The 26,097-nt window shown below is 42.7% G+C and overlaps 1 protein-coding gene across 2 annotated transcripts in view; it reads left to right on the forward strand.

Moving 5' to 3' along the window:
• The window catches only part of PIK3C3 (phosphatidylinositol 3-kinase catalytic subunit type 3), a 139,032-nt gene that overhangs the window by 61,663 nt on the left and 51,272 nt on the right, over positions 1-26,097 (forward strand). For both annotated transcript variants that reach the window (XM_034773560.1, XM_034773561.1), the window contains 5 exons: positions 4,529-4,657; positions 5,023-5,092; positions 10,681-10,745; positions 13,851-13,935; positions 15,607-15,681. In XM_034773560.1, coding sequence (XP_034629451.1) covers positions 4,529-4,657; positions 5,023-5,092; positions 10,681-10,745; positions 13,851-13,935; positions 15,607-15,681 — 424 coding nt within the window. The remainder of the gene's footprint in view (positions 1-4,528; positions 4,658-5,022; positions 5,093-10,680; positions 10,746-13,850; positions 13,936-15,606; positions 15,682-26,097) is intronic.

Below are 26,097 nucleotides of genomic sequence, written 5' to 3' on the forward strand. Positions count from 1 at the left end.
TCTCTCAACAAAGTATCGTATGTATTCTATCGTTTGTTGGCTGATTCGTAAGCCATTTTCTTCTAATGCAGCCCTCCATAGTTGTATCTCCCTTTCCAGTTTGTAGTATCTTCTCGGCACAACATATCGTCATTGTCACAAAGAATACTCCAAGGAGCTTTTCCCCTGATGTCCTGTGTCAAGGTGTCCATTGCAATCACAAATGTGAATGGACTTAAGGCTGATCCTTGATGTTGATCTACCCTCATGGTGAATGACTCACTGTAGCCTCAGCTGCTTCTCACTGCTATTGTGCTACCCTCGTACATGTCCATGATAGTCTGAACGTATGTGTCTGGCAGATTGTGCCACAGCAGGTGCCATCATAATAATTCTCTAGGAACTTTGTCATAAGACATCTCTTATTCTAAATGCAATTCCTTGTGTTTCTCCCTGTGCTACTTTTGCAATATTCAGGCTGCAAACACTGCATCCATTGTTGACCTTCCTCGCATACACCTGAAATGGTGGTTGTTTACTTGGTGCTCCAGTTCCTCCCACACTCTTTATAATTCTTGCAGGCATTTCATTGTGTGAATCATTATCTTGATGGGTTGGTAATTACTACATTCTTGCACATCTCCTTTATGCTTAAAAATAGGGACCAATTTGCAATTTTCAGTATAGTGAATTAAGGTGAAAAACGTTTTTTGTCATAACCATGGTCTGTTGCTTTAAATGCTTCAATTGGTATTCTATTCGGTCCCACTGCCTTGCCATGTTTCATCATCTTGAGCAATGACTGAGTCTCCACCAGGATGATAAGTCTTGTAAGGTTGTTGCTTGTGCATAGTTTCCTCAGTGGTTTCTTTACATTCTCCTAATTGAGCAGTTTCTCATAAAACTGCTGCCATCTCCTAATGACTTCACACTCCTCCACCAGTGCTCTTCTGTTTTCTTCTTTAATTCACTTCACAGTTCCCAAATCCTCTGTGCTTCTTTGCCTAATCTTGTCTAATCTATATATTCCTTTCCTTCCTTCCTTCCGTAGTAGTCCTGTGTAAACGGCTTTAAATGACAGATCCTTAGCTTTCGTAACTGCTTTTTTTTTTGATGTTTTCTTTACCAGCTTGTATTCCTCATAATTTTCTACCATTCCTACTTTCTGCCATCATTTAAACCTTTCCTCCTTCTTTACAGCTTCTTGCACATTGTTTGATCATCACCATGTCCCCTTGCAATGAAATTTCCCTCCTCTTGTTTGGTCACATGCAGCCCGTGAACGTTCTGTAATATGATTGGCTATTTTCCCCCAAACCACTTTGGTATCATTGTGGTCAGTTTGATCGTTGCCCAAACTCAGTAGAATCTTTGTCCTTATACCTCAGACTAACTTCCCTTTCCGCAAGGCTCCACCTCTTTGTTCCACAACTCATCTTTTGTCCCCCACTAGCCTTTTCACCCAGAAGTCCATTGCACAGCAATATAGATTGCTTATGATTTGCTCTCCTGGCATCAGTTTAGTGTCTCTCACATTTTTAGATTACTTCCTTACAAGAGGAAGAGATCTAAAAGTGTGAGAGAGACTAAACTGAACCCAGGAGAGCAATTTACAAACAATTGACCTCGGACCTGTTGGCACCACACTTGTGTGTAATTAAGTGCTCTTCCCTCTTTACAAAGTATGTATTGGTAACAATCAGGCCATGGGCTCTGGCTAACTCTAAAATAGTCCCACCAGCTTCATTTCTGGTTCCAAAGTCTCATCCTCCATGACTGTCATTGTAGTCCTCACTGTGTTCTTCTACATTCTGTGGAGATCTGCTCCAATAATCAAGTACTCTGCTTGTGGTACTTCACTTGTCACTGGGTTCAGCACTATCTGGAATTCTGCCTTCTCCTCAGTCATACAACCCACCTGCGGTGCACATCTGCATTAAAAAACACAAATATTTGTTCTCTGTCAGTACTCTTCTAACTTTCATTGACCAGTTGCTCTTCTTTAGGGTGACCACTAGCTTGTCCTGTAATACTTCTGCTACGATTATTCCTACTCTGTTCCTCCTTGCTACTGAGCCGCGATACATTATCTTGTAACCCTCTTTAGTGTTTGTGGATTTTGACCCCTTCCATTTTATTTTTTGTATGCAGGCAATATGCACTTTTCTTCTTTTCAGTGTCTCAGCTACTTCTCTTGATTTCCTAGTCATTGTTTCCACATTAAGTGAAGCCAAACATAATTCTTGGGCTTGCTGCTTCAGCTGCATGTGGCCTTAATGAGGTGGCCTTTTTCTATTTTCCACAGCTGTCAGGTGAAGCAGTTGCACGTTTGCTTCCTGCGGATGCCATGGCATTATAGTAATATGCTCCCTGAAGACAAAGACCCATAAAGCATGTGTGTTTGGCACATTTTTTGGCACGCTTTTACAAACTGCCTGGCCAGGCCTCATGTTCTTGGGTTGAAATCAGAGTCCGTTATCCTAGGTGGACTGTCTGCCATGGCGAATGAGCCCCACCTGCCCAAATACTCACCGTTCACACTCCCATTTTCAACTAAGAACAACTCTGCCGTGAGAAGGCAAGTGATAGTTTAGCTGTCAGAGGCTATATATTATGCTAATCACATGGCAGTGAGAGCTCATCCCCAAAGCCACCTAAACTATGACAGCTCTTTAGGAGGCCCTGTCTGTCTACAGCTGCACATAAAATTAGAGGCGGAGTCGGGGAGATTTTTACAAATCAAAATAGCAAGCTCTTTAGCCAGGCTAAGAATGACCTTGTCCCAACAGACTTGCCCACTGTTTAGGAGAGGACAAGGGGCTATCTGTCATCTATGGGTCACACTACTGCTGTAGTTGTTAGTTGGTCTGTAGGGCAGTCACCTTCCTCTCTGAGACAGCTCCAAAGCACTGCAGGACCCTTAGTTGATCCTGGCAAACTAACCACCTACTGTTTGGAGAGCAATTTGTCTTGCAACAAGAGCTTTGACAGATGGTTGCTGTTCACCCTTAGCACGCTGAATCTTTGTGGGAATGTAATGCTTAATTTTCTAGACTGATTCTGGATCAATATTTGTATGTAGCAGAACAGCTACTTCAGCAATGTATTGGAAGTCAGCCTTTGACATGAGGTGGTGTTTTTTTTTTTTTTTTTCAATAAAAAACAAAACAAAATTGGGACGTCCAGCATGGTCCTATTTAAAGCAAGCAAGATATAATTCATGTTCTGCCCAAAAGAAAGCCAGAATTTAGATCCAGCCTTTCAGAAGGTGCCATCGGTGTCCAAGTGCACTTAGAATTGAGTGGCCACCATCTTCTCAATCTCCTCCCCCAAGAAAGAGGTTGTAGACTAGTCAGTAACTAGCAAGCTCTGCAGAACTAGAAAAAAATTTCTTGAGGAAGGATGGGGCCTCTGTGCTTTTGAGTCTACGTAGCATCTTTTGGCCTCAGTCATAGCTTTTTTCTACAACCTCATTAAGTCCTTGTGTAGAAGAATAAGGAACTATATTTTTAAGAGAAAAAGTACGGTAGCAGTAGATGATGTGAAAACCACAGCCTCAGAGCACTTACTGCAAACAGCTGTAGTAAAATTGATTAATTAAAAATCTCCATTGTGTACCTGATTTTTATTTCATTTTTATTTGAGAGGCTTGATGAATTACAGTAGATAAATTTATTCATGTAGATAATTGATCTGCAGCTCATTTTATGAGGGGTGAAACTGCAAACAGAATTAAATTAGTTCTTTTAAAAGACCATTTAAAATTGGTACTTTTGCTAAATTAATTGAGAAAGCAGTTAATTGGTTTGAAAATGCCCTATCCCTAGCATTTCTTTGACATGTATAATGTAGTTATTGAGTCTTCCTGTTTTTTTTTTTTTTTTTTTCTCTTCTGGTCAGTTTAAAATGTTTTGCTCCCTTTGTATTGTGCTTCGAAGTTTAGATCAGATGTGAACAAACTTAATTTCTGCATTTACCCCGAATTAGAGGATAGAATGATTTAAAAAAAAAAATCTACCAGGGTCCGTTCGATTTGTCTTACTACTTCTCTCAGATTTCCCATGGAGTGCTATATCCTCTGTGGATGAATGGAATCTAGAAATTGCATAAAACCTGGAAGTCCTATGGTCAAACTTCTGGTAAGTGGGGGCAGTACGTTCTTGATGCAGAGTCATAAACTATGGAACATAATATTTGAGTTCCAAATGATCCCTATTGGAGCAGTCTTCAGAGCCTATTGCAAAAACCACCATTTTGCAGATGTCTACCTGCATTCAAATATTTGGGTGAGGAAGTGGCAAGTCTGCTAGTTTATGGTTTAGTTTCTAACAAGATAGTCTCCTCTGATTTTTATTGAAAATTTAATTTAGTACCTAGTGTTAGATACTATGGGTGTATTAGGCTAGAAGGCTAAAAAGCAAATGAGAGAAACTATTACAAATCAGTTTACTCACATGTAGAGAAGGATTCCCAACTTAAATTTGTTTCAGCAAAGTTGAGTATTCGATTTGTTCTAGTGTACTGGTTCATGGCAAATTTCCTTTTCCAGAGTGCCCTAATGCCTGCCCAGTTATTCTTCAAGACAGAAGATGGAGGCAAATATCCTGTAATATTTAAACATGGTGATGATTTACGTCAAGATCAACTTATTCTTCAAATTATTTCACTCATGGACAAGGTGATGAGCATTAAACAAGTGTTTCTTAATCTCACTATTAAACATCTGTTTTATTGTTTATACAAGCTGAGGAAATTGCTCTTAGTTAAACCCCAGAAAACACAAGATATTAATGCAGCTTAATTCAGTACTCTTTTATTGTAGCTGTTACATTCCAAAGAATTCCCATTCTTACAAATATTGTTTTAATGTCCTCTATGGACTAAGAAGATATGAGCAAAAAGACTTTCACTTATGACAGGTCTGAACTAAATTTCCTCAAAAAGGAATAAGTTAATGTATTAAACCACTTCACAACCTAGCCTCTTTTTAAAAACGTTTGATTATTTTTAACTGTTCCACTCATGTTTGTGTTTTCCTTCCAGCTGTTACGTAAGGAGAATCTGGATTTGAAGCTGACACCATATAAGGTGCTGGCTACTAGTACAAAGCATGGTAAGGTTATTTCTTTTTTAAAAAACACCGAAAATCAGGTATTTGTCTTCCTCAGTTTCACTTACCTGGATGCAGATATTATCCAACCCAAGCTTCTTGTTAGTGTCACAGGAGGGTACAGCTGACTTCAGGTTGTAAGATTTCTTTAAAACAAACGTGGGCAACTTGCTTAAAAGCAGGTTAGTGTTTATTCTTTACCTTCTATTTCCCTTTTCCAGCTTTATTGTCAAGCGCTTGTTTTGCCTCACCTACTGCAATGAAAACCTAGGACAAATTGTGAAATACAGGTTGTCATTGTTTCAGAGCTAGCTGCACCTCTATTCCCGCTCTGATCTTTGAGGATACTTCTACACAGCAATAAAAAAAAAAATGGTGGCATGACTGAAGCTGGCCCAGATCAGCTCACTTGGGCTCGCGGGGCTCAGACTGTGGGGCTAAAAACCGCAGTGTAGTCCTTCGGGCTTGGGCTGGGACCCACAAAAAGTAAAGATGTTACATTATGAATTGCACTTCAATAACTTATTTTGACAAGTGTTGAGACTTCATTGAGTAATAGTAAATGTACTGTGTTATGCTTAGTAGAACTAGTTACATCTCCATAATAGGAGACCTTACAACTAAATTTAGGATGAAAACTAGTAAGTTCTTCTTTGAGTGATGGTCCCCATATGGATTCCAGACATGGGTGTGCATGTGTGCCATGTGCAAGAGCTATAAGCTATCGACGTCTGGGTCAATGCCGTTCCAGTTCCTTCTTACCACCGCATGGCCAGAGTCGGAACCCCTGTTCCTCGCTGCTCTTAGCTCTGCTAAGAGAACTCTTATCTGTTTATTCTCACCTGTATATAATTGTTAGCATGTTCTCATTGTATATAGTAGTTCTTGTACAGTTTTAGTTAGGCTCCCCTATCGGACTTCTTCTCGTGGAGGGGAGAGAGTCCCTCCTTTACCCATACCCTTGGTATTATGCCCCGACAAGCTATCTTGAAGAACCTTGCTTCGTGCCTGCATTCCTTCTCCATGGGCATTGAGCACCAGTAGTGTCTACTGTCTCGGCGAAGTCCATGTCATCATCTGCTGTTCCATCTGCCGCTCATTCCCAGCTCGGACTCGGTAGGGTAGGGGACTTTGCCTCCTCACATTTCTCATGGAGGAAGCTATTTACCCAGATGTGCAGTTGGATCCGGAACTGATGGATCCACCGAAATGGTACCCTTCGCTACTGGTGAGTGACCCTCTGGCTTCCTCCCGTGTATTGGAACCCTCAGTACTGCTGCATCCGCTGAAGCCCTACTGTGAGCATTAGAAACCCAGACGTGGACATCAGGGCGCCTCCCCGATGGGGACTGCTTCTAAGCACAGCGTTGCCTCCCTGAGCTGTGCCCAGTCAGGTGAGAAGTACCACGCCGAGCTGGCTGCTGCGGCTCCCAAGAAGTCCCAGACAGAGTATAAAACGAAACACCTATGCAAGCCGTAGGTGCTGCTTCCCACCCTGACTCCCAGTCTGCCGCCATCTTCACCGCCGGCACCATCTATGCCGCTGGACCGTTTCGGACTGGCATGCCTGGCTCCCACACTCCAGGCCACCTGGAACTGCTGATGCCCACAGCCAAGTTCATTCTCTCATATGCCAGTTCCTTATCCGTGGAAACTTCACAGCTTACTTCTCCGGCAGATGAACCTCTCCTACTCCTTCTGGAGTGGCGCTCCTCTTCCACCCACGCACCATCAGCTCCACCTCTACCAGATCCATCCTCTGAGTCTGAATGGTTTTCCACGCCAGACCCCTTCTCCCCTGCGTGTTCTCACAGCCCGGATCGCAGGCACTACCCACCCTAGCCATACGCCTATGACCCTTGCACTGAGCCGTGGTTCCATTGCCCCAGGGCCTGCTGATGCGTGGCAAACTCTATGCTTGGCCCTACTGGCCTCCATGGGACCCCACGTGGATTGTGGGGTATCACTGCTGCCATATTACTGGCCGTCCCCTGCTTGCACCATGTCCCCTCTGGGTATGATGAACAGGAGGAAGAGGTCATCGTGCAATTGGTAGTGCCGGTTCCCATTGGAGCCTCATCGTACTCGGGCAAGGCACTAATTCCACCTTCTCTCTCCCCTCCGGATGACCATCACCAGTACCACAACCTGCGTTAGCCCATGGCGGAGACTCTCAACCTTATGGTGGAGGAAGTCCAGGACCCGCAAAACCAACTCTTGGATATCCTTCTTCCCCCTGGACCCTCCCACACTGCCCTCCCTATCCACTTGACCATCATACAACCAGCACAGTCAGTTTGGCACATGCCTGTCTCCTGTGCCCCTACAAGAGGAAGCAGATGCCCTGCTCCGGAAGGGCACCATAGAGCATATTTCCTGCCATTATCAGGGCTGAGGGTTCTATTCCCCCATTTCCTTATTCCCAAGAAGGGGGTGGCCAATGGCCCAATCTGGACTTCCAGTTGCTCAACATGCTCACCTTAAGTTCTGATTCCGGATGGTCACGCTCCCCCTCCATTATTCCATCCCTCCCCTGAGGCTTCTGGTTCATGGCTCTCAATACGAAGGATGCTTATTTTCACATTGACACCCACCTGGCTCATCAGAAATTTCTCCATTTCACTGTAGGGCACTCCCATTATCAGTTCCGGGTCCTCGCCGTTGATATTGCCACCACTCCACATGTGTTCAAAAAGATTTTCACTGACATCACCGCCCACGTATGCCACCTCTGCCACTCTGTGTTTCCCTGCCTGGACAATTGGCTCCTCGTTTCGATGTTGCACACATGCCTCCTTTCCATGCCCTTTGTGATCTCTTCACTCACCTGGGTATCTGTATCAACGAGGAAAAGTCAGTCCTCATCCCTACCCAAGCTATCACTTTTACTGGGGTGCACTTGAACTCTATTGTGGGACGTACTTTCCTCCTGCTACCCTCACCTCTCTCATCATGCAGCTACACTGCAATCCAGGCATGTGACTCCATAATTGCCTTTCCCTCTTGGGCCACATGGCGACCTGCACCTCTGTAACATCCAATGCCCGCCTCCTTATGTGCTGCCTTCAACTCTGTCTCTGGTTGATCTACAGACCTCAGATGGACCATTTAGACAAGCCACTCCTGCTTCTCCACCTTATCCTGTCCTCCTTCATGTGGTGGACCAACCTGTGCACAGTTTTGGTCCACATCCTGTTTGCCCCTCCCATTCCCCACACCACTCTTACCACAGATGCCTCCCTCAAAGGGTGGGGCGTCCATCTGGATAGTCACACTACCCAGAGAGGTGAGGATGCACATCAACATCTTGGAACTCTGCACTGCCTACCTGGCCTGTCAGGCGTTCCTCCCTCTCATATGGTCCCGGCACCTTCAGCTGCTCTCCGACTACATGATGGCAGTTGTGTATATCAACAAACAAGGTGATGCCAGGTTGCCCTCTCTCTTTGCAGAACTGTCCATCTCTGGAACTGATGCATCAAGCATGGGATCACACTGCACACCATGCACCTTCCTGGCAGACACTTTCAGCAGGTCCTTCCACACGAATCACAAGTGGGAGATCTATGATCCCATGCTTCACTCCATCTTATGCCGGTGGGGCACCCCATATTGGGACCTCGGAGAACTGCAGATTTGCCCTTTTCTGCTCCAGAGGGACCCTTGGAATTGGCTTGTGGGGTGACGTCCTCCTCCTGCCTTGGACCTCTGAAGTCCGCACACCTTTCCACCCTTCCCTCTGCTCCCGCAAGTCCTGTGCAAGGTACGACGGGATCGAACTATGGTCATCCTGATCGCTCCCTTTTGACCTTGCCAATACTGGTTCACCGACCTCCACCTCTCCGTTTGTCCTCCGATTCACCTTCCATCAACCCCCCATGGACTGTTCCTCCATCTTCACTCACCTGGCCATCGTTTGCTTCCTTAAATGCTTGCTCAATGCCTTTCCGCTGGAAACCCCTCTTGGAATATGTACATCATCCTTTCTGCCCTCACTAAACAGCCCTTTGATCCCCTCCTGATCTGCTCCCTCGCCCACCTCTCCATGAAGATGATCATCTTAGTGGCCATCATCTCGATGTGGCGCACTAGCACCTTCACCACTTGCTACGCCATCGCCTCGGCAGTGGTGATAGTTGCGGCTGTCAGCCAAGCCATCCTCCAGACTGTGACTTCACGTGACTCCACGCACCCACTTTCACGCTGAGCACTGCTCGCCACTCTCCCATGTCTGGAATCCATATAGGGACTATCACTTGAAGAAGAAGAGGAGGAGGAGGTTACTTACTGTAAACAGAGGTTCTTTGAGATGTGTGGTCACTATCTGGATTACACCACTGCCCTTCGTGCCCGCTTCTGCAGACTCCTTTGCTTTCAGATAAGAGGGGTACTGAAGCGGTGTTGACCTGCACAGCCTTTTGTAGCAGACATGCAGATGACGCAAGTGCGGGTCAACAAACACTACTGAACAGTTTTGGCTCTGGTGCATGTGCACCCATGTTTGGATTTCAGACAGGCACCACACATCTTGAAGAACCTGCAGTTAAAGTAAGTAACCTCCTCTTTCTCCTATATTTGTACCATTGAAGTCTTTAAAATATCTCATGATCCATTTGTATTGAAATCCACTAGAATCTACTGTTTTCATACAATTTTGTTCTATCCTTAAAACAGATTGAGTAAAGTAAATATGATGACTATTTGTGCAGTCTTCTATAGTAGGGTCTATTTTTATTCATAACAAGAAGCAAGGTCTGGGAATCAAGAGACTCAAGTTATAGCTCCAACTTTGTTGCTAGCTTGCTGCCTAGCCTTGGGCAAGTCATGTAAAATTTCTATATGCTTCTCCATGCATAAAATTAGTATAATGGCTACCTTCTTAACAGGGTGTGACACTTTGCCCCCCTCTGAATGCCACCAGATGTGCTTGGATGCCACTGAATCAGCCTATTCTGCCAGCCTGGGTCCCCTTTACCTGGTCTTGCTGGGCTAAGCTCACAAGCCTCTTCCAGCCAAGCACACAGGCAGGGCCACACCCAGCTGCACAGAGAGAGACAGAGATCCGCTCTGGAAAGATTCAGCCTTAGGGGCTTGCCCCAGCATTCTGGGTTTGTCGCCCTTAAAGGAGTGGGCACCAAAGGTTTTATGAAATTCGCCCCCTCCCTTAATGTGGAGGAAGATCTACACAACCTCTTGTCCCCCAGTTACAAATTACATCAACTGAGTTTTAGATTATAAAAGGTGAATTTTAAGTGGTAGAGGTAACAAACAGAACCAAGCAGATTACCAAGCAAATAAAATAAAGCACTAAATTTGATTCACTAAAGAAATTGGTTACAAATAGTAATTCCTCACTCTAGATATGGTCTTCGGTTGATTCCTTCACAAGCCAGGTATCTTTCCAGCCTGGGTCAAGCAGTTGTGTTGTTGTGACAAGTATATTTAAAATTTACTGCAGGCTATGTTTACTGGCAAAACCTTGCTTGCTGACTGCAGTGGAGTAAAAGGTGCATAGCTTTATTTCTTCACCAAAGTTGTGTTCTCCTTATTTTACACCTTCAACTACTGAAGATACTGCTTTCTTTTCACAGGTTTCATGCAGTTTATTCAGTCAGTCCCAGTTGCTGAAGTTCTTGCTACTGAAGAAAGTATACAGGTATATGATCTGGTGTCTCTTCTTTTTTCATTCATTTGGGAACAGTGTCTTCATAGTGCAGATCTTTTGCATGAGTATGCAGCATGGATATTTAATGACTGTAAAATTAATATTGTTGAAGAATTCAGGATAAGACTCAACTAGTAACTGATAGTTATTGGTCTTGTTCTGCACTGCTTTGTTTTCTAGTTGTAGGTCTGTTATAGGAGTTCATAGTAGGAAAAACTTTAGAACAGTCAGTTGAGATACATACCAGTGCTTTTTGTTACTGAAAACTCCCACACTAGCATCAACTTCCTGGACACCACAATCAGCTTCAACAATGGAACCCTATGGATAACCATGTACAAGAAACCCACTCATCAGCACACCTACCTTCATAGATCCAGTAACTACCCAAACACACTAAGAAATCTGTTATCGACAGACACTCAGATATTACAGAATATGCTCCATGAGAAAGTCCAGGTTATACACCTTAACATGCTCAAAACCACCAACCAAACATACTTCACCAGAGAAGTAGATTGCATCATGGAATGCACCCCCCAAATACTCTGAGAACCTGCTTCAATACAGAAATAATACCCTCTCTAACTGTACATCCTTAGTTGTCACCTACTACCTCACACTGGAATCCATACGTGGTACACCTCTACCCCGATATAACGCGGTCCTTGGGAGCCAAAAAATCTCACTGTGTTATAGGTGAGACTGTGTTATATCGGGATAGGGAGAGGAACCGCTTTTACTGGCTTGCCACGCCAATCAGCTGTTTGGCCCGGCAAGCCTAGAACGGGGGAGGGGTGAAGCGGAGTGGCAGCGGCACGCTCGGGGGAGGAGGTGGATATGAGCTGGAGCGGTTCCTCTGCGCTCCCCCTCCCCCCCGTTACTTGCTGCAGCCCTCCCCGCCCCCCCCAGCTCACCTCCACTCCGCCTCCTCCCACGAGCACACCGCAGCTCCGCGCTCTACCCCCCTCCCCCAGCTTGCCGCGCCAATCAGCTGTTTTGTACGGCAAGCCTGGGAGGGAGGAGAAGCGGAGCTGAGCGGCGTGCTCGTGGTAGGAAGTGGAGGCAGAGGTGAGCTGGGGCTGCAGCAAGTAAGGGGGGGGGGGGGGCGCGAAGAGGAACCGCTCCCCATCCCAGCTCACCTTTGCTCCTCCTCCCCGTCCCACGAGCACCCTGCTCAACTCCACTTCTCCTCCCTCACTGCATTCCTGAATGAACTCTCACAGGAAAATGATAAAAGACAAAAACACCATATGACCTGTGGGTGAACACTTTTCATAAAACAATTACTTTGTCTGACCCATCTGTCCTTGTCCTCAAAGGAAACCTGCACAACGCTTTCAAAAGATAAGCCTGGGAGCTTAAATTCATAACTCTGCTAAACATTAAAAATCATGGACTGAACACAGACATGGGATTTATGGCTTATTACAGTGGTAGGCAATCTATGGCACGCATGCCGAAGGCGGCACCCGAGCTGATTTTCAGTGGCACTCACGCTGCTCGGGTCCTGGCAACCGGTCCAGGGGGTGCTGCATTTTAAATGAAGCTTCTTAAACATTTTAAAAACCTTATTTACTTTACATACAACAATAGTTTAGTTATATATTATAGACTTATAGAAAAGACCTAAAAACGTTAAAATATATGACTGGCACGCGAAACCTTAAATTAGAGTGAATAAATGAAGACTCGGCACACCACTTCTGAAAGGTTGCTGACCCCTGGCTTATTACAACAATCTATAACCTGCTAACCCCCTCTTTTTGTCTTGGGATTGCAGAGGTCACAGGCCACTCTACCTTGAATGGTCCTTTAGATTAGAATATGTGCTAACTATTTATGCTGAATAATTTGTTCCACCTTGCATTTTAGATGTGATACTGAGTACGTTTATCTGAAGAAGAGCTCTGTGTGGCTTAAAAGCTTGTCTCACCACCAGAAGTTGGTCCAATAAAATATATCACCTCACCCACATTTTCTGTCTAATATCCTGGGATTCTACACTACATACTCAATTCCCAAGGCATACCAGAGCAGGACTTTCTCCTGTACAGCACTTCAAAAGCCTGCACTTTTATACCTTACAATATCGACAAGGGCCCTTCTCTTCTGTATCCTGACCATTTTCAGTAAGATAGGGTACTAGCCAGTTAACTGATAACTTTGCTGCACAGCCTTGAATGGTAACAAAGAGTCCTGTGGCACCTTATAGACTGACAGATGTATTGGAGCGTAAGCTTTCATGGGTGAATACCCACTTCGTCAGATGCATGTTACTCTTTGTTACTTTTTAGAGATCCAGACTAACACGGCTACCCTTCTGATACTTGACATCCTTGAATGGCTTTTCTTTAGGTGATTACTTCCTGAAAAAACTCCACTGCTCAAGCTCAGTACATGATTTTCAAATGTTCCTAACTTGGCAAAATCAAAACCAGTTTCCTCCAGAAGGCAGTTATGGACTATCTCGATAAAGGCTTAATTCCATTCCAAATTTCAACTTTAAACCTTGTGACTATTTCTGTAAAATTACTAGACTTGTTTATTTTGAGTAGAAGTAAGGGACATAAAGTATTAGTGCATAGTTTGTCTAATGTTCATCACATTATCCTAAGATGTTACTCAACTTTTAGATTAATTTGAATTGCTAGTGCTGTTTAGCTTTTTCTAGTCTAGCAGAAAAATATATTTACTATGGAAGCATTTTTGATGCTCATGGTAATTACGCAATAACTCTGCAATGCAAATTTAATTTTATGGGTTATTTTAAAGGAAGAGCACTTCAGTTTGTGATAGTGATTTTAAATCTGTTTCTGCTTTGGTGAATAAGAAAATGCGAACAAAGATCTAAACCGTAGCATGAAAACATAACTTGTTACATTTTTTTGTTTAACGTTATCTGACAACTTTGAACATAACACATTATTGAATTCAACCTTGACATTCTTATAAGTCGCAAGATTGATACCAGAAGTGTCTCTTCACAGAGTATGGTAATAGATTTACCAAGGACATAAACTGTTAACTTTTTTATCTGCCCTGAAGTTAGTTCAAAACTTCATGGGGCAAGTAAGTGTTTTGATGTCCTTCCAGAATTTCTTCAGAAAACATGCACCAAGTGAGACTGGTCCTAATGGGATAAGTGCAGAGGTGATGGACACTTATGTTAAAAGCTGTGGTAAGTTATTACAAATGTTTACTTGCTGATTAGATGTGCTACTATTGGCACAAAGGACAGTAGTGTGCCACTATTGGACCTGTAGACTTAATAATGTTCAAATGCATTGTAGGTAGAATTTATTAAAAAAACAGTGATTGATATTTTTAACTTTTCACATTTTTCAAGTACCTGAAATGAGAGGAATTAATCATTTAAGTAATATAGTAGCACAGTGATACTGATAAATATTGGATAACCAGTGAACACTTACATGATTGCAAGATATGTTTGGGAAATCTATTTTCCTGCCTAATAACATGAGGCCAGTGTGATGGGTTTATGCCCCTTAGGAAGTCACCTGATGTGCTGAGATACCACTGAGTCTACCTGTTCTGCCAGCATGGGCCCCCTTTAACCTATCTTGCTGAGCCAGGCTATTAAAGCCTCCTTTAACAGGCACACAGGCAGGGCCACACCCAGCTGCAGATCAGCTCTGGGAAGACTCAGTTTAAGGGACTTGCTTCAGCACTCAGGTGTCCACCTCCTTTGGAATGCAGACCCAAAGGTATATTATGAAATCTGCCTCCTCCCTCAATGTGGAAGAAGGTATGCACAACTTCTAGCCCTCCCCCCAGTTAGAAATGACAGAAACTGGGTTATATTATAAACAAAACAAATGTTATTAACTACAAAAGGCAGATTTTAACTGGTAAGAGGGGTAGCAAACAGAACAAAGCAGATTACTAAGCAAATGAAACCAAACATGCAAACTAAGCTAGTTTCACTAAAGAAATTGGTTACAAATAGTATTTCTCACCCACGATATTGTTGCATGCAGATTACAGAAAGTTTTGAAAGGCTGCTGCGCTGGTCTCCCTCTTGAAACCTCAGGTGTTATTACTCACAAGCTAGACGCTCTTCCAACTTGGGTTTTTTTTGTCAGAAAAATTATTCCAGTGAATTTTTTTCCACCATTTCTAATGTTAATATTGTGAGCATTGTTGGCATTAGGGACTCATTGATGACTTAGTTGTAACTTCACTGTCACCATTAGATTACAGGAGCTAAGTGTGAAAGCAGTATAACGCTGGCAAATAGAATTGTGTAAGCGATACTATATGCAGGACTTTAAAATATTTGTTTTAATTTCACTTTCATGGTGTATTAAATCATCCCATACTGATCTAATGTTAGAAGAAATAAGGTGACTTTCAGATTTTAAGCATATGTAGCCTTGTAAATGTACATTTAAAAAAAAAATTAAAATTAATGGAGATATCCCATCTCCTAGAACTGGAAGGGACCTTGAAAGGTCATCGAGTCCAGCCCCCTGCCTTCACTAGCAGGACCAAGTATGGATTTTGCCCCAGATCCCCAAGTGACCCCCTCAAGGATTGAACTCACAACCCTGGGTTTAGCAGGCCAATGCTCAAACCACTGAGCTATCCCTCCCACCATACAGTATTAGATTTTAGGATTTCATTAATACATAAGAATACTACGTTTCTCTATGCATTTCATTTTATTTCAAAAGTTGCTCTTTATTCCTCACTGTGTTCTTGATTCCCCAGTTTATCCATTTTTCAAGAATTACGCTAATGACAAACCTACTACTCTGAACAGTATGGAACACACGATATCCAGGATATGGAATATTTTTGATTGTTTATAATTTACTTGTCATTGCAGCTGGTTATTGTGTTATTACCTATATCCTTGGAGTTGGAGACAGGCATCTGGATAATCTCTTGCTAACAAAAACAGGTAATTTTTCTTTTTTAAATCATCAAATACTGATATATTATTACTTTGCAAATATATCTTGGCGTAATGTGTTGTTGAATTTTACTTTATGGACACTGTAACATCCAACAAATTATAGTTTTGGATTATACTGCCCTTTTTTTTAATATTAAGACTACATCAGATGATCTAAAGTTGACTTGTTAGTAATTTATAGCTCGAGATTGAACGTATTACTGAAGTAGCAAGTAGGGAGCAGACTTTATCATGCACAATATTAAATACTTATTTCACAGTGTATGTTGGGTACTGATGTCAGTGGAGGGCCCTTTTTAGAGATGTATATAATGGGAGTCTATTAATTGCAGTTAAATACCAGTATTCTTATACACAATACATTTTTTCTCAGCTTCTCATTGTATACTGCTGTGCCTATTCTAAGTCTTGTGTGTTTCATTGTAATAGAATTGTTTGAATTCTGAAGGGAAAACAAATTCATAAATAAAAGTGGCATGGAAATGAATTATTTTTTTCTTTACAGGCTAATGTACAAACACAACAATAATATTGAAATTCCTGTTTTGTGCCAATTAAGGACTGCTACAAGTTTTGTTGGTTACAAAATTGGTTGACTAAAATGTGCATTGCTGGAAAGCAACACTCAGCAGATTAAAATGAAATTGAGTTGCTTATTGTAACTGCCTCTAATTAATTTTGTCCTCAAATCAGGAAATTTGACACTGACAACTTTCAAGTTTTAGCTGAGATGTTAGAAAAACAATGATAAAATTAATGGGTAATTACTAATTAGAAAGTAATGCTAGCTCCAAAAATCCTAATTGTTCTTTATAAAATTGTTTAATTTTTCATAGGCTCTTTCACACAATCTCAAAGCAATTTCAGGATCTATTAATTGTGTGCCTGTTGTAAAAAGACTTTTTTTGCAGACAGATTTGGCAGCTATTATACACTCAACTGCATTCCAAAATACAGTACAAATTTAAACATGTTTTTTAGTACTAGTTGTATTGAGATTCAACAATCTTGATTATTACACCAAGGTATCCCTGCTCGTTCCTGTGGTTCTACTACTGTTTGGTTTAAAAGTGGTTCCATGTGTCATCCTGTCAATTCCTAGAATCTTAAATACATGTCTAGAATCCTTAATATTTTTTCTCGATGTTTCTAACTCATGTAGTTATAATCATCCACGCAAAGATACAAAAATGATCTGAAATACATGTTTAAAAAAACCTGTACGTTGAAATTGAGAGAGAGAGATTCTGGAAACTTTCATAAGCAAAACTTTTTTTAAAAAAGGAAATAGGCAATGGTAGAAGTTTTAGAGAAACGGAAATGGGCAAATGTTTTAAAAACAATAGGCAAAATGTTTACAATTGAATTGGACTCGTCAAATGGTGCACTAGCAAGCCTTTGTAAATATGGAGCTATCCTTTTAAAACTCATTCTTCCTATCTACCCTTCTGTACCCTATTGTTTGTGAAACTGGTTGCATCTGTCTTAATTACTGTAGCTTGTAAGGTCTTAGAGGCAGTGACCATATAATATAGTTGTAGTGGTTTATCTCTCTGTAGTTAAGCATGGTCGTTGTCTCAATTACACTCTTCCTGGTAGGGTAGTTTAGCCCTCTGGCAAAACGTTACCTCTTCCCTTTTTGAGGTAAACAAGAGTCCAACAGAACTGAAGTCCACAAACCTTCAGCCCTTGGTGCATTGCTAAACTTTCATGGTGCAGGGGTTCACAGGCAGTTCTTTACTAAACACACACATTCCTTCCCAGAGTTCTTGCCCTCCTCTTAGGCTATTCCACAAGTTTTTTTTTTTTTTTTTTTTTTTTCCTATAGGCTCCCTCCATGGTTTCCTCTCAGCTGGAGTCACTTCACTTCATGTTCTCTCCCTATTCTGAGAAGGTTACTTATGGTCCTAACCCAGAGGTGGGCAAACAACGGCCCGCAGGCCGCATCCCACCCGCGGGGCCATCCTGCCTGGCCCCTGAGCTTTCTGGCTGTCCCTGGCCCCTCCCCTGCTGTCCCCCTTTCCCCGCAGCCTCAGCTCACTGTGTCAGCAGCATGGCTGGCTCTGGCCAGGCAGCGCGGCTCAGGGGCAGATTTACCAGTGAACACAGGGTGCCCTGGGCCCTCAACAACAGGGGCCCAGGGCCGGGCACTCGGGCAGCTCAGCACCGGCGCACCCCCCACAGGGGGGAGGGGCTACACTGTGGGGGCAGGAGAGCAGGCAGGGGTCGGGGGAACGCGGGGAACATGGCCGGAGGACTCAGGAGTAGCACGGGGTAGCCGCGCAGCCAGCCGGAGAGAAGCGGCGCTTTGAAGGGGAAAACACCACTTCTCTCTGGCTGCGTGGCTGCCCCAGCTCCTCCTGAGTCCTCTGCCCATGTTCGCAGGGCCACATTCCAAAAGGGGCGGGTGGCGGTGGATAAGGGGTGGAGTTTCAGGGGGCAGTTAGGGGTAGGGGGTTCCGGGAAGGGGCGGTCAGGGGACAGGGAGTGGGGGTTGGATGGGCCAGGGGTTCTGAGGGGGGCAGTCAGGGGGTGGAAAGTGGGAGGGGGCGGATAGGGGGCAGGCTGTTTAGGGAGGCATAGCCTTCCCTACCTGGCCCTCCATACCTTTTCGCAACCCCGATGTGGCCCTCGGACCAAAAAGTTTGCCCACCCCTGTCCTAACCCCTTTCCAAGAAGCTTTTGCTCTCAGCCTAAGCACCCTAGAATTTGCATGTCCCGGAATGCATTTGATGTGGGCTTTAACAGTAACAGGAGTGTACTGGACCTTGATTTGAGCAGTCTTTAAAGAGCCAATACACCCTTAGACATGTTCTCTGTATAACACTTAACAGAAAGGCTCCCTATTCCTGATGCAGCGTCTTTGCATTGTTAATTATATAACAGTTGAAGTCAATCTGAGATCCAGAAACTCAGCATCTCTGAATATTTAGGTACTTAGTCTAACATTGGGGACCCAAAATAAAGAGGCAAATTCTGAAAACATTAGCTTCGCTTCAGTTACTCTCTGTAAAAGATGGATAGTATGTATTACTTTCCAAAGTGTATGAGGCGTCAATAAATAAGGGCAGAGAATAAAAGCCAATCAGCTGGGGAGATGGGAACAGAACTTTAGACCACTAGACTCCCAAACCTGTGCACACTTCCTTGGAGAGGGTATTTTTATAGGGACAGGAGTGGAACATGCAGCTGTAACTTAGTTTTCCAGCTAACAGAGTATGACCTTCTTAGCTGCCTCCTTTATGAACTTAGGAGTTACCCATGCAAAACGTTCTGCATTTCACAGAATGATTTTCAAAGGCTCATAACTCCAGAAAAACAAAGCTAATTTTCTGAAAGGCTTAAAGACATTCAATTCAGTTAGGACTATCTCCAAGCCAAATATCTGCTTTCTACCTTCAATTGTTACTTCTATAAAGTTGAACTATTTTATTATGAGGAAAGAGTATTTTTTGTCATACATTCAAACAGAGGAACATTTTCTTATTCTGTCTCTCTCCCCTCCCCCCCAATAAAATGTTCCTTGGACGTAAGCCTAGCATTGAGATTTTGAGCCTGAAAGGTAATAATTTTCTAAAGCTGCAAACAGTTGGAAGTGACATTACTATGGGAAGTGTCATGCAACCTTAACCATAGCCGGTCACAATTAGCACCCCATTTTCATAGTTGTCAAGGTTTTGTGAAGTTGGAACGTGTGTGATATGAATAAATATATTGTTTTATTTCTTAGTTGTCGCCCTGAATCTGGTCAAACACAGTTCTTGAATTGCAGAGATTTAGCTAGAGTTCCAGTACGTCAGGTTTGTTTACTGAAGAATGTGAGGCTTCCAGCATTTAATTTATAATTTCCCTAATTACATAACATTTTTCCAGCCTGACTCTCTAAGTCCACTTGATAATATTTTATTATGAGTATAAAAACATAATTAGCAGAAACACATACATACTATGTTATTTTATTAGACCTCAAACAGGCTGGTGTAGTAAAAGGATTTGGGGACCAAACCAGTTACGATGTCTGTACACATTTCAATTTATGGCAAATAAAATGTAGGTCCATGGTCTTGACTGAACTTTAGGTAACTTGAGTTAGTCACACACCATTTATGATAATCTGGTATCTACATTAAGTTTAACAAGTCTGAAGAGTTTCCAAATTACTTGTGTCTGGAAGAGTGTTGTAAGACAATGGTTTTCAACCTTTTTTTTTCATTTGCAGACCCCTTAAAAAATTTTGAATAGAGGCATGGACCCCTTTGGAAACCTTAGACATAGTCTGCAGATTCCCAGGGGTCCACCGACTGGTTGAAAATCGCTGTTTAAAGATCTTGGTTTAACTTCCTTACATTCAATAAATACCCACCATCTGGAATTTGACATTTACCCAAAGCCCCTCTCTCATAATTACATTATCATTTGTTGTTACTTCTAAAGGTGAAACTGGTATCACTGTTGTTAAATTAAAACCTTTGTTAAATTAAAACACAGCAATCAACAGAAAACAACATTAAATGGCTGGAAAGAAAACTGAGCCAATGTATAAACTCTGATTTTGTTAAATGATGCACTTAAGCATTAATGCAGAGTATGAATTTTGATATGGAATGAATCTCTGATCTAATGCTCTGTTTTACTTATTTCCTGGATGGGCCCCAGTTTGTGTTCATTTCATTTTTATCAGATTTAAATTAATGTTTGAAAGCTAGCATGAAGCTTTAACAAAATATCTTTGTACCAAAACATTTATTCTCCTTTGTATTTGCTTCTTGTTTTGTGTCCATTTGCTGTTTGTATTGTGAACCTGTAAAACATTTTCCGATACAGTATGCATGAAGGGCTGCAGAAAATAAAGGCCCTGTTCTGCAACTCAGATTCACATGAAAATCCTTACACTGGGGACTTAATTTAGTTTTTCCACTGCAAAATCCTAAGCAATGCAGCAGAGGGCAGTACTTATCCATGATAAATTCTGGCTGAAATTCCTCTTATCTCTGTGTTGTAATATATACTCCATAAGATAGTAAAACTGTGTGGGTTTGAATGTACATTCTGCTTGGCTCTGTCAACACCGGCTCTCCACTTGTAGGGCAACTCCCTTCTCTTCATGTGTCAGTATATTTATGCCTGCATCTGTAACTTTCACTCCATGCATCTGAAGAAATGGGTTTTTTACCCATGAAAGCTTATGCCCAAATAAATCTGTTAGTCTTTAAGGTGCCACCTACTCCTCATTGTTTTTGTGGATACAGACTAACAACGCTACTCCTCTGATTCTTTCTTAATAGTTTCCTTTCTAACTGGTAAGAGGCCTCAAAAATCTTATTCTGCATCAGTTTGAGGGGGGGGAAATATATAAATTGATATTTATGGTATTTTTTTTTTAAGTGTGGAACCTTTTTATTAAAGATACCTGTATGGAACCAATCCTACAAATACTTGGTATCCAGCCTTGTACTTACCACTGAGTCTCCCATTGACTTTGGTGCAAAAAGACTAGTTCTAGTCTGCTCTTGTGGTGGAGAAGCTAAACACAAACTTTTTCCAGGCAATATAGTTTGTATAACCACAAAGTCACCCCCCCCCCCCCCCCAAGCAGGATTTGTTTAAACAGCTCCTGGGCAATGGGAGTCATAAATAAGGCACTACTGGACCCAGCTGTAGGTTTCGGTACTCGGTGCTATGTTCCATTTCCACGAGGAAATTCAGCGGATCCCAGGAGCCTTTTATGGTTTTCGTTTAATAGGCCACAGCTGTCAGCTCCTTCAAGTCTCGCATTTCAAGTCCATTCCATGGGGCTTGTCTTTCCTCTCAACACATGGGAAGAGGTGTAATTACTTTGTGGGATAGTGTGGGATCGGGCTCTTTCTGTAGAGGGTATTTTGTGCTTATAACAAATCTATAAAGTAAAATTAGTCCTTTATTAGGCAGAATGCAGCATTAAACATGAACACCAGTACATGAAAACAACTCTTTCCTACTCTACATCAGAAAAATGTAATCAGTGCACTGTAGAACCAAGATAACAATACATGTAGTAGTTCATAGGCTCTAATCATAGAATATTAGGGTTGGAAGGGACCTCAGGAGGTCATCTAGTCCAACCCCCTGCTCAATGCAGGACCAATCCCTAACGAAATCATCCCAGCCAGGGGTTTGTCAAGCCTGACCTTAAAAACCTCTGAGGAGATTCCACCACCTCCCTAGGTAACCCATTCCAGTGCTTCACCACCCTCGTAGTGAAAAAGTTTTTCCTAATATCCAGCCTAAACCGCCCCCACTGCAACTTGAGACCATTACTCATTGTTCTGTCATCTGGTACCACTCAAAACAGTCTAGATCCATCCCCTTTGGAACCCCCTTTCAGGTAGCTGAAAGCAGCTATCAAATCCCCCCTCATTCTTCTCTTCTGCAAACTAAATAATCCCAGTTCCCTCAGCCTCTTCTCATAAGTCATGTGCTCCAGCCCCCCTAATCATTTTGTGTTGCCATCCGCTGGACTCTTTAAAATTTTTCCACATCCTCTATGTAGTATGGGTCCCAAAACTGGACACAGTACTCCAGATGAGGCCTCACCAATGCCAAATAGAGGGGAATGATCACTTCCCTCGATCTGCTGGCAGTGCTCCTACTTATACAGCACATAATGTCATTAACCTTCTTGGCAACAAGGGCACACTGTTGACTTCTATTCAGCTCCTTGTCCACTGTAACTGCTAGGTCCTTTTCTGCAGAACTGCTGCCTAGCCGCTCAGTCCCTAGTCTGTAGCAGTGCATGGGATTCTTCCTTCCTAAGTGCAGGACTCTGCACTTGTCCTTGTTGAACCTCATCAGATTTCTTTTGGCCCAATCCTCTAATTTGTTTAGGTCCCTCTGTATCCTATCCCTACCTTGCAGTGAATCTACCATTCTTCCCAGTTTAGTGTCATCTGCAAACTTGCTGAGGGTGCAATCCATGCCATCCTCCAGATCGTTAATGAAGATTTTGAAGAAAACTGGCCCCAGGACTGACCCTTGGGGAACTTTGCTTGGTATCGGCTGCCAACTAGACATAGAGCCATTGATCACTACTCGTTGAGCCCGATGATCTAGCCAGCTTTCTATCAACCTTATAGTCCATTCATCCAGTCCATACTTCTTTAACTTGGCGGCAAGAATACTGTGGGAGATGGTATCAAAAGCTTTGCAAAAGTCGAGGAATAACACGTCATTGCTTTCCCCTCATCCACAGAGCCAGTTATCTCCTCATAGAAGGCAATTAGATTAGTCAGGCATGACTTGCCCTTGGTGAATCCATGCTGACTGTTCCTGATCACTTTCCTCTCCTCTAAGTGCTTCAGAATTGATTCCTTGAGGACCAGCTCTATGACTTTTTCAGGGACTGAGGTGAGGCTGACTGGCCTTTAGTTCCCTGAATCCTCCTCCTTTCCTTTTTTAAAGATGGGCACTACATTAGCCTTTTTCCAGTCATCCAGGACCTCCCCCGATCGCCATGATTTTTCAAAGATAATGGCCAATGGCTCTGCAATCACATCCGCCAACTCCTTTAGCACCCTCAGATACAGCGCATTCGGCCCCATGGACTTGTGCTCGTCCAGTTTTTCTAAATAGTCCCGAACCACTTCTTTCTCCACAGAGGGCTGGTCACCTCCTACCCATGTTGTGCTGCCCAGTGCAGCAGTCTGGGAGCTGACCTTGTTCGTAAAGAAAGAGTCAAAAAAAGCATTGAGTACATTAGCTTTTTCCACATCCTCGGTCACTAGGTTGCCTCCCTCATTCAGTAAGGGGTCCACACTTTCCTTGACCACCTTCTTGTTGCTAACATATCTGAAGAAACCCTTCTTGTTACTCTTAACATCCTGTGCTAGCTGCAACTCCAAGTGTGATTTGGCCTTCCTGATTTCGCTCCTGCATTCCTGAGCAATATTTTTATACTCTTCCCTGGTCATTTGTCCATTCTTCCACTTCTTGTAAGCTTCTTTTTTGTGTTTAAGATCAGCAAGGATTTCACTGTTAAGCCAAGCTGGTAGCCTGCCATATTTACTATTCTTTCTACACATCGGGATGGTTTGTTCCTGCAACCAATAAGGATTCTTTAAAATACAGCCAGCTCTCCTGGACTCCTTTCCCCTTCATGTTATTCTCCCAGGGGATCCTGCCCATCAGTTCCCTGAGGGGGGTAGGGAGGAAAGGAAAGAAAAAATGAATCCAGGGTCTTTTAAATAGTATGTCCTCCTTCTTTTTTTATTTGTTGTTATTATTATTATTATTTTTTTATTAAATCAGGGAGCTAGGATTGACGAGATTGACAAAAGAAGAGATTGACTTTACAGGAGAAACCATAAAACTTACACTATACAAAGTGTTGTTGAATGCATAAAGTAAACAAAATGAACATAGATTTTCTCCCTTGTTTTTTACTGCTAACCATAGCTGATTTATTTTATTTTTATTTTGTTTTAGTGTTCCTTTAATATTGAGGCATTTGTATTTTTTTTTAGATTTATTTTAGTAAGCTCAATTATTTTTTCTCTGCCATGTATTGTTTCAGTACTGTAAAGAGATTTAGTGGTAACTAACAATGTATTACCAGTAATTGCGTTTAATAGATAAAAGTCAAATTGTGTAAGTCATATACCTTATCTTATCTTTTCAAACTTAAAAGCCTTTCTGATACATTAATACATATTTTGGCAATTAATATACAATGTACCTGAGCCTATGTAACTTAAAATGTTCATATCATGCTTCAATATTGTTTCTGTAAAATACTTCAAAATAACAGCATTGCAAGCGATTCCTTTTGTATGAGAATAGCTATTGTCTTGCATCTCACAGAATTGAGATGCATTATAACCTGTCATTGATTCCTATACCTTTTTAATTTGTTGCTTCCAAAGCCAAGATCAGGCACTATGGCAGCATCTATGTAATGGGACACTTTGTCTTCCAGCAAAATATTCCGTTTCAAACAACATCAACCGATCATTGCTGCATCAAAAATCGTTGCATATATAAATACTGGTACTTGAATGCCATCAGTCAATGTGCCCTTTGCTGCCTTAGAAAGAACTGCTAGTTGTGAAGCTGAATTGTAACAGACTTGATGGAACACATTTAAAAAGAGTAAAGTTCCCTGAAGTTGCATCTTTTTAAACAACCAATCTTAAAACTTGTTTGTCTCTTCCATTTATTGAAGGCAACTGGTTTGGGAGAATTTTGTTGTTTTGTTTTGTTTTGTTGCTTTTGTTGCCTCTTTTATTTTTATTATTGAAAGCATGGAGCCAGTCTGACAGTATCAGTAAAACAAGTTGCCATATGAACGTAATGAACTCAAGGATTGTACCAGCTGTGAACTTTGTGGAGTCTTACCTAGAATGGGGACCCCAGCCTGACATTAGGGGAAGAACACTGGTTTTCTGCATTCCTTGGTCTCATTTGGAGAGTGCTGCGAAGTCAGAACAGGATTGCAGGCCCCCAGACAATGGGGCTCTTGAACAGTTTCTTGTGCCTGATGCAAGCCCTGCAGTGTTCTCATTTCTTATTCATTGTTACAATTGGGTAGCCTAATGCAGCTCTTCTGAGGAGAAGACAAAATGAAAGAGAGTTCGACTCCAGATGCTCCCCAAAAATGCTGCAGGCACTATAAGTAGATTTGCTGAAGTTACCAAACCCTATTGTATATAAAATAAAGAAACTTTAAAACATACTTTAATCAGGATTTGAGAGAGAGAGAGAGAGAGAGAGTATATCAGCTTGTAAACATCTCCAAAACTAATTATCCTCCAAATCCCTCCTCCAAACTTCTTTTCTGTTATTCCTACAAAACTAGCAGCCTTGCTATTGTCCTGAGACCACTGCCTATCATGCTGACTAATATTGTTTTCTTGGATTCCCCTAGCAGTAGCCATCTATCTATTGTCTTATCCTTAAATTGTGAGCTCTTTAGAGCAGGGGACTGCCTTACTAGTCTGTGTTTTATTTGGGTTACCATACGTCCGGTTTTTCCCGGACATGTCCGGCTTTTCGGCAATCAAACCCCCGTCCGGGGGGAATTGCCAAAAAGCCGAACATGTCCGGGAAAAATACCGGACGGGCACTTCCTCTCCCGCGGCTGCTCTGCTCCTCCCCGGACTCAGACTTTGGCTCTGTTTAAGAGCCAAGCTGCCTGAGCCAGCGCTACCGGCTTCGGGCAGCCCCCGTGCCTCCGGACCCCAGTCGCCAGCCGGGCACTTCTCCTCCCCCGGCTCCAGCTGCTCTGCTCCTCCCCGGACTCAGACTTCGGCTCTGTTTAAGAGCCAAGCTGCCCGAGCCAGCGCTACCAGCTTCGGGCAGCCCCCGTGCCTCCGGACCCTGCGCCGCCGGCCGGGCACTTCCCCTCCCGGGCTCCAGCTACTCTGCTCC

The sequence above is a fragment of the Trachemys scripta genome, chromosome 6 (genome assembly GCF_013100865.1).
Source record: "Trachemys scripta elegans isolate TJP31775 chromosome 6, CAS_Tse_1.0, whole genome shotgun sequence".
Taxonomy (NCBI): domain Eukaryota; kingdom Metazoa; phylum Chordata; order Testudines; family Emydidae; genus Trachemys; species Trachemys scripta.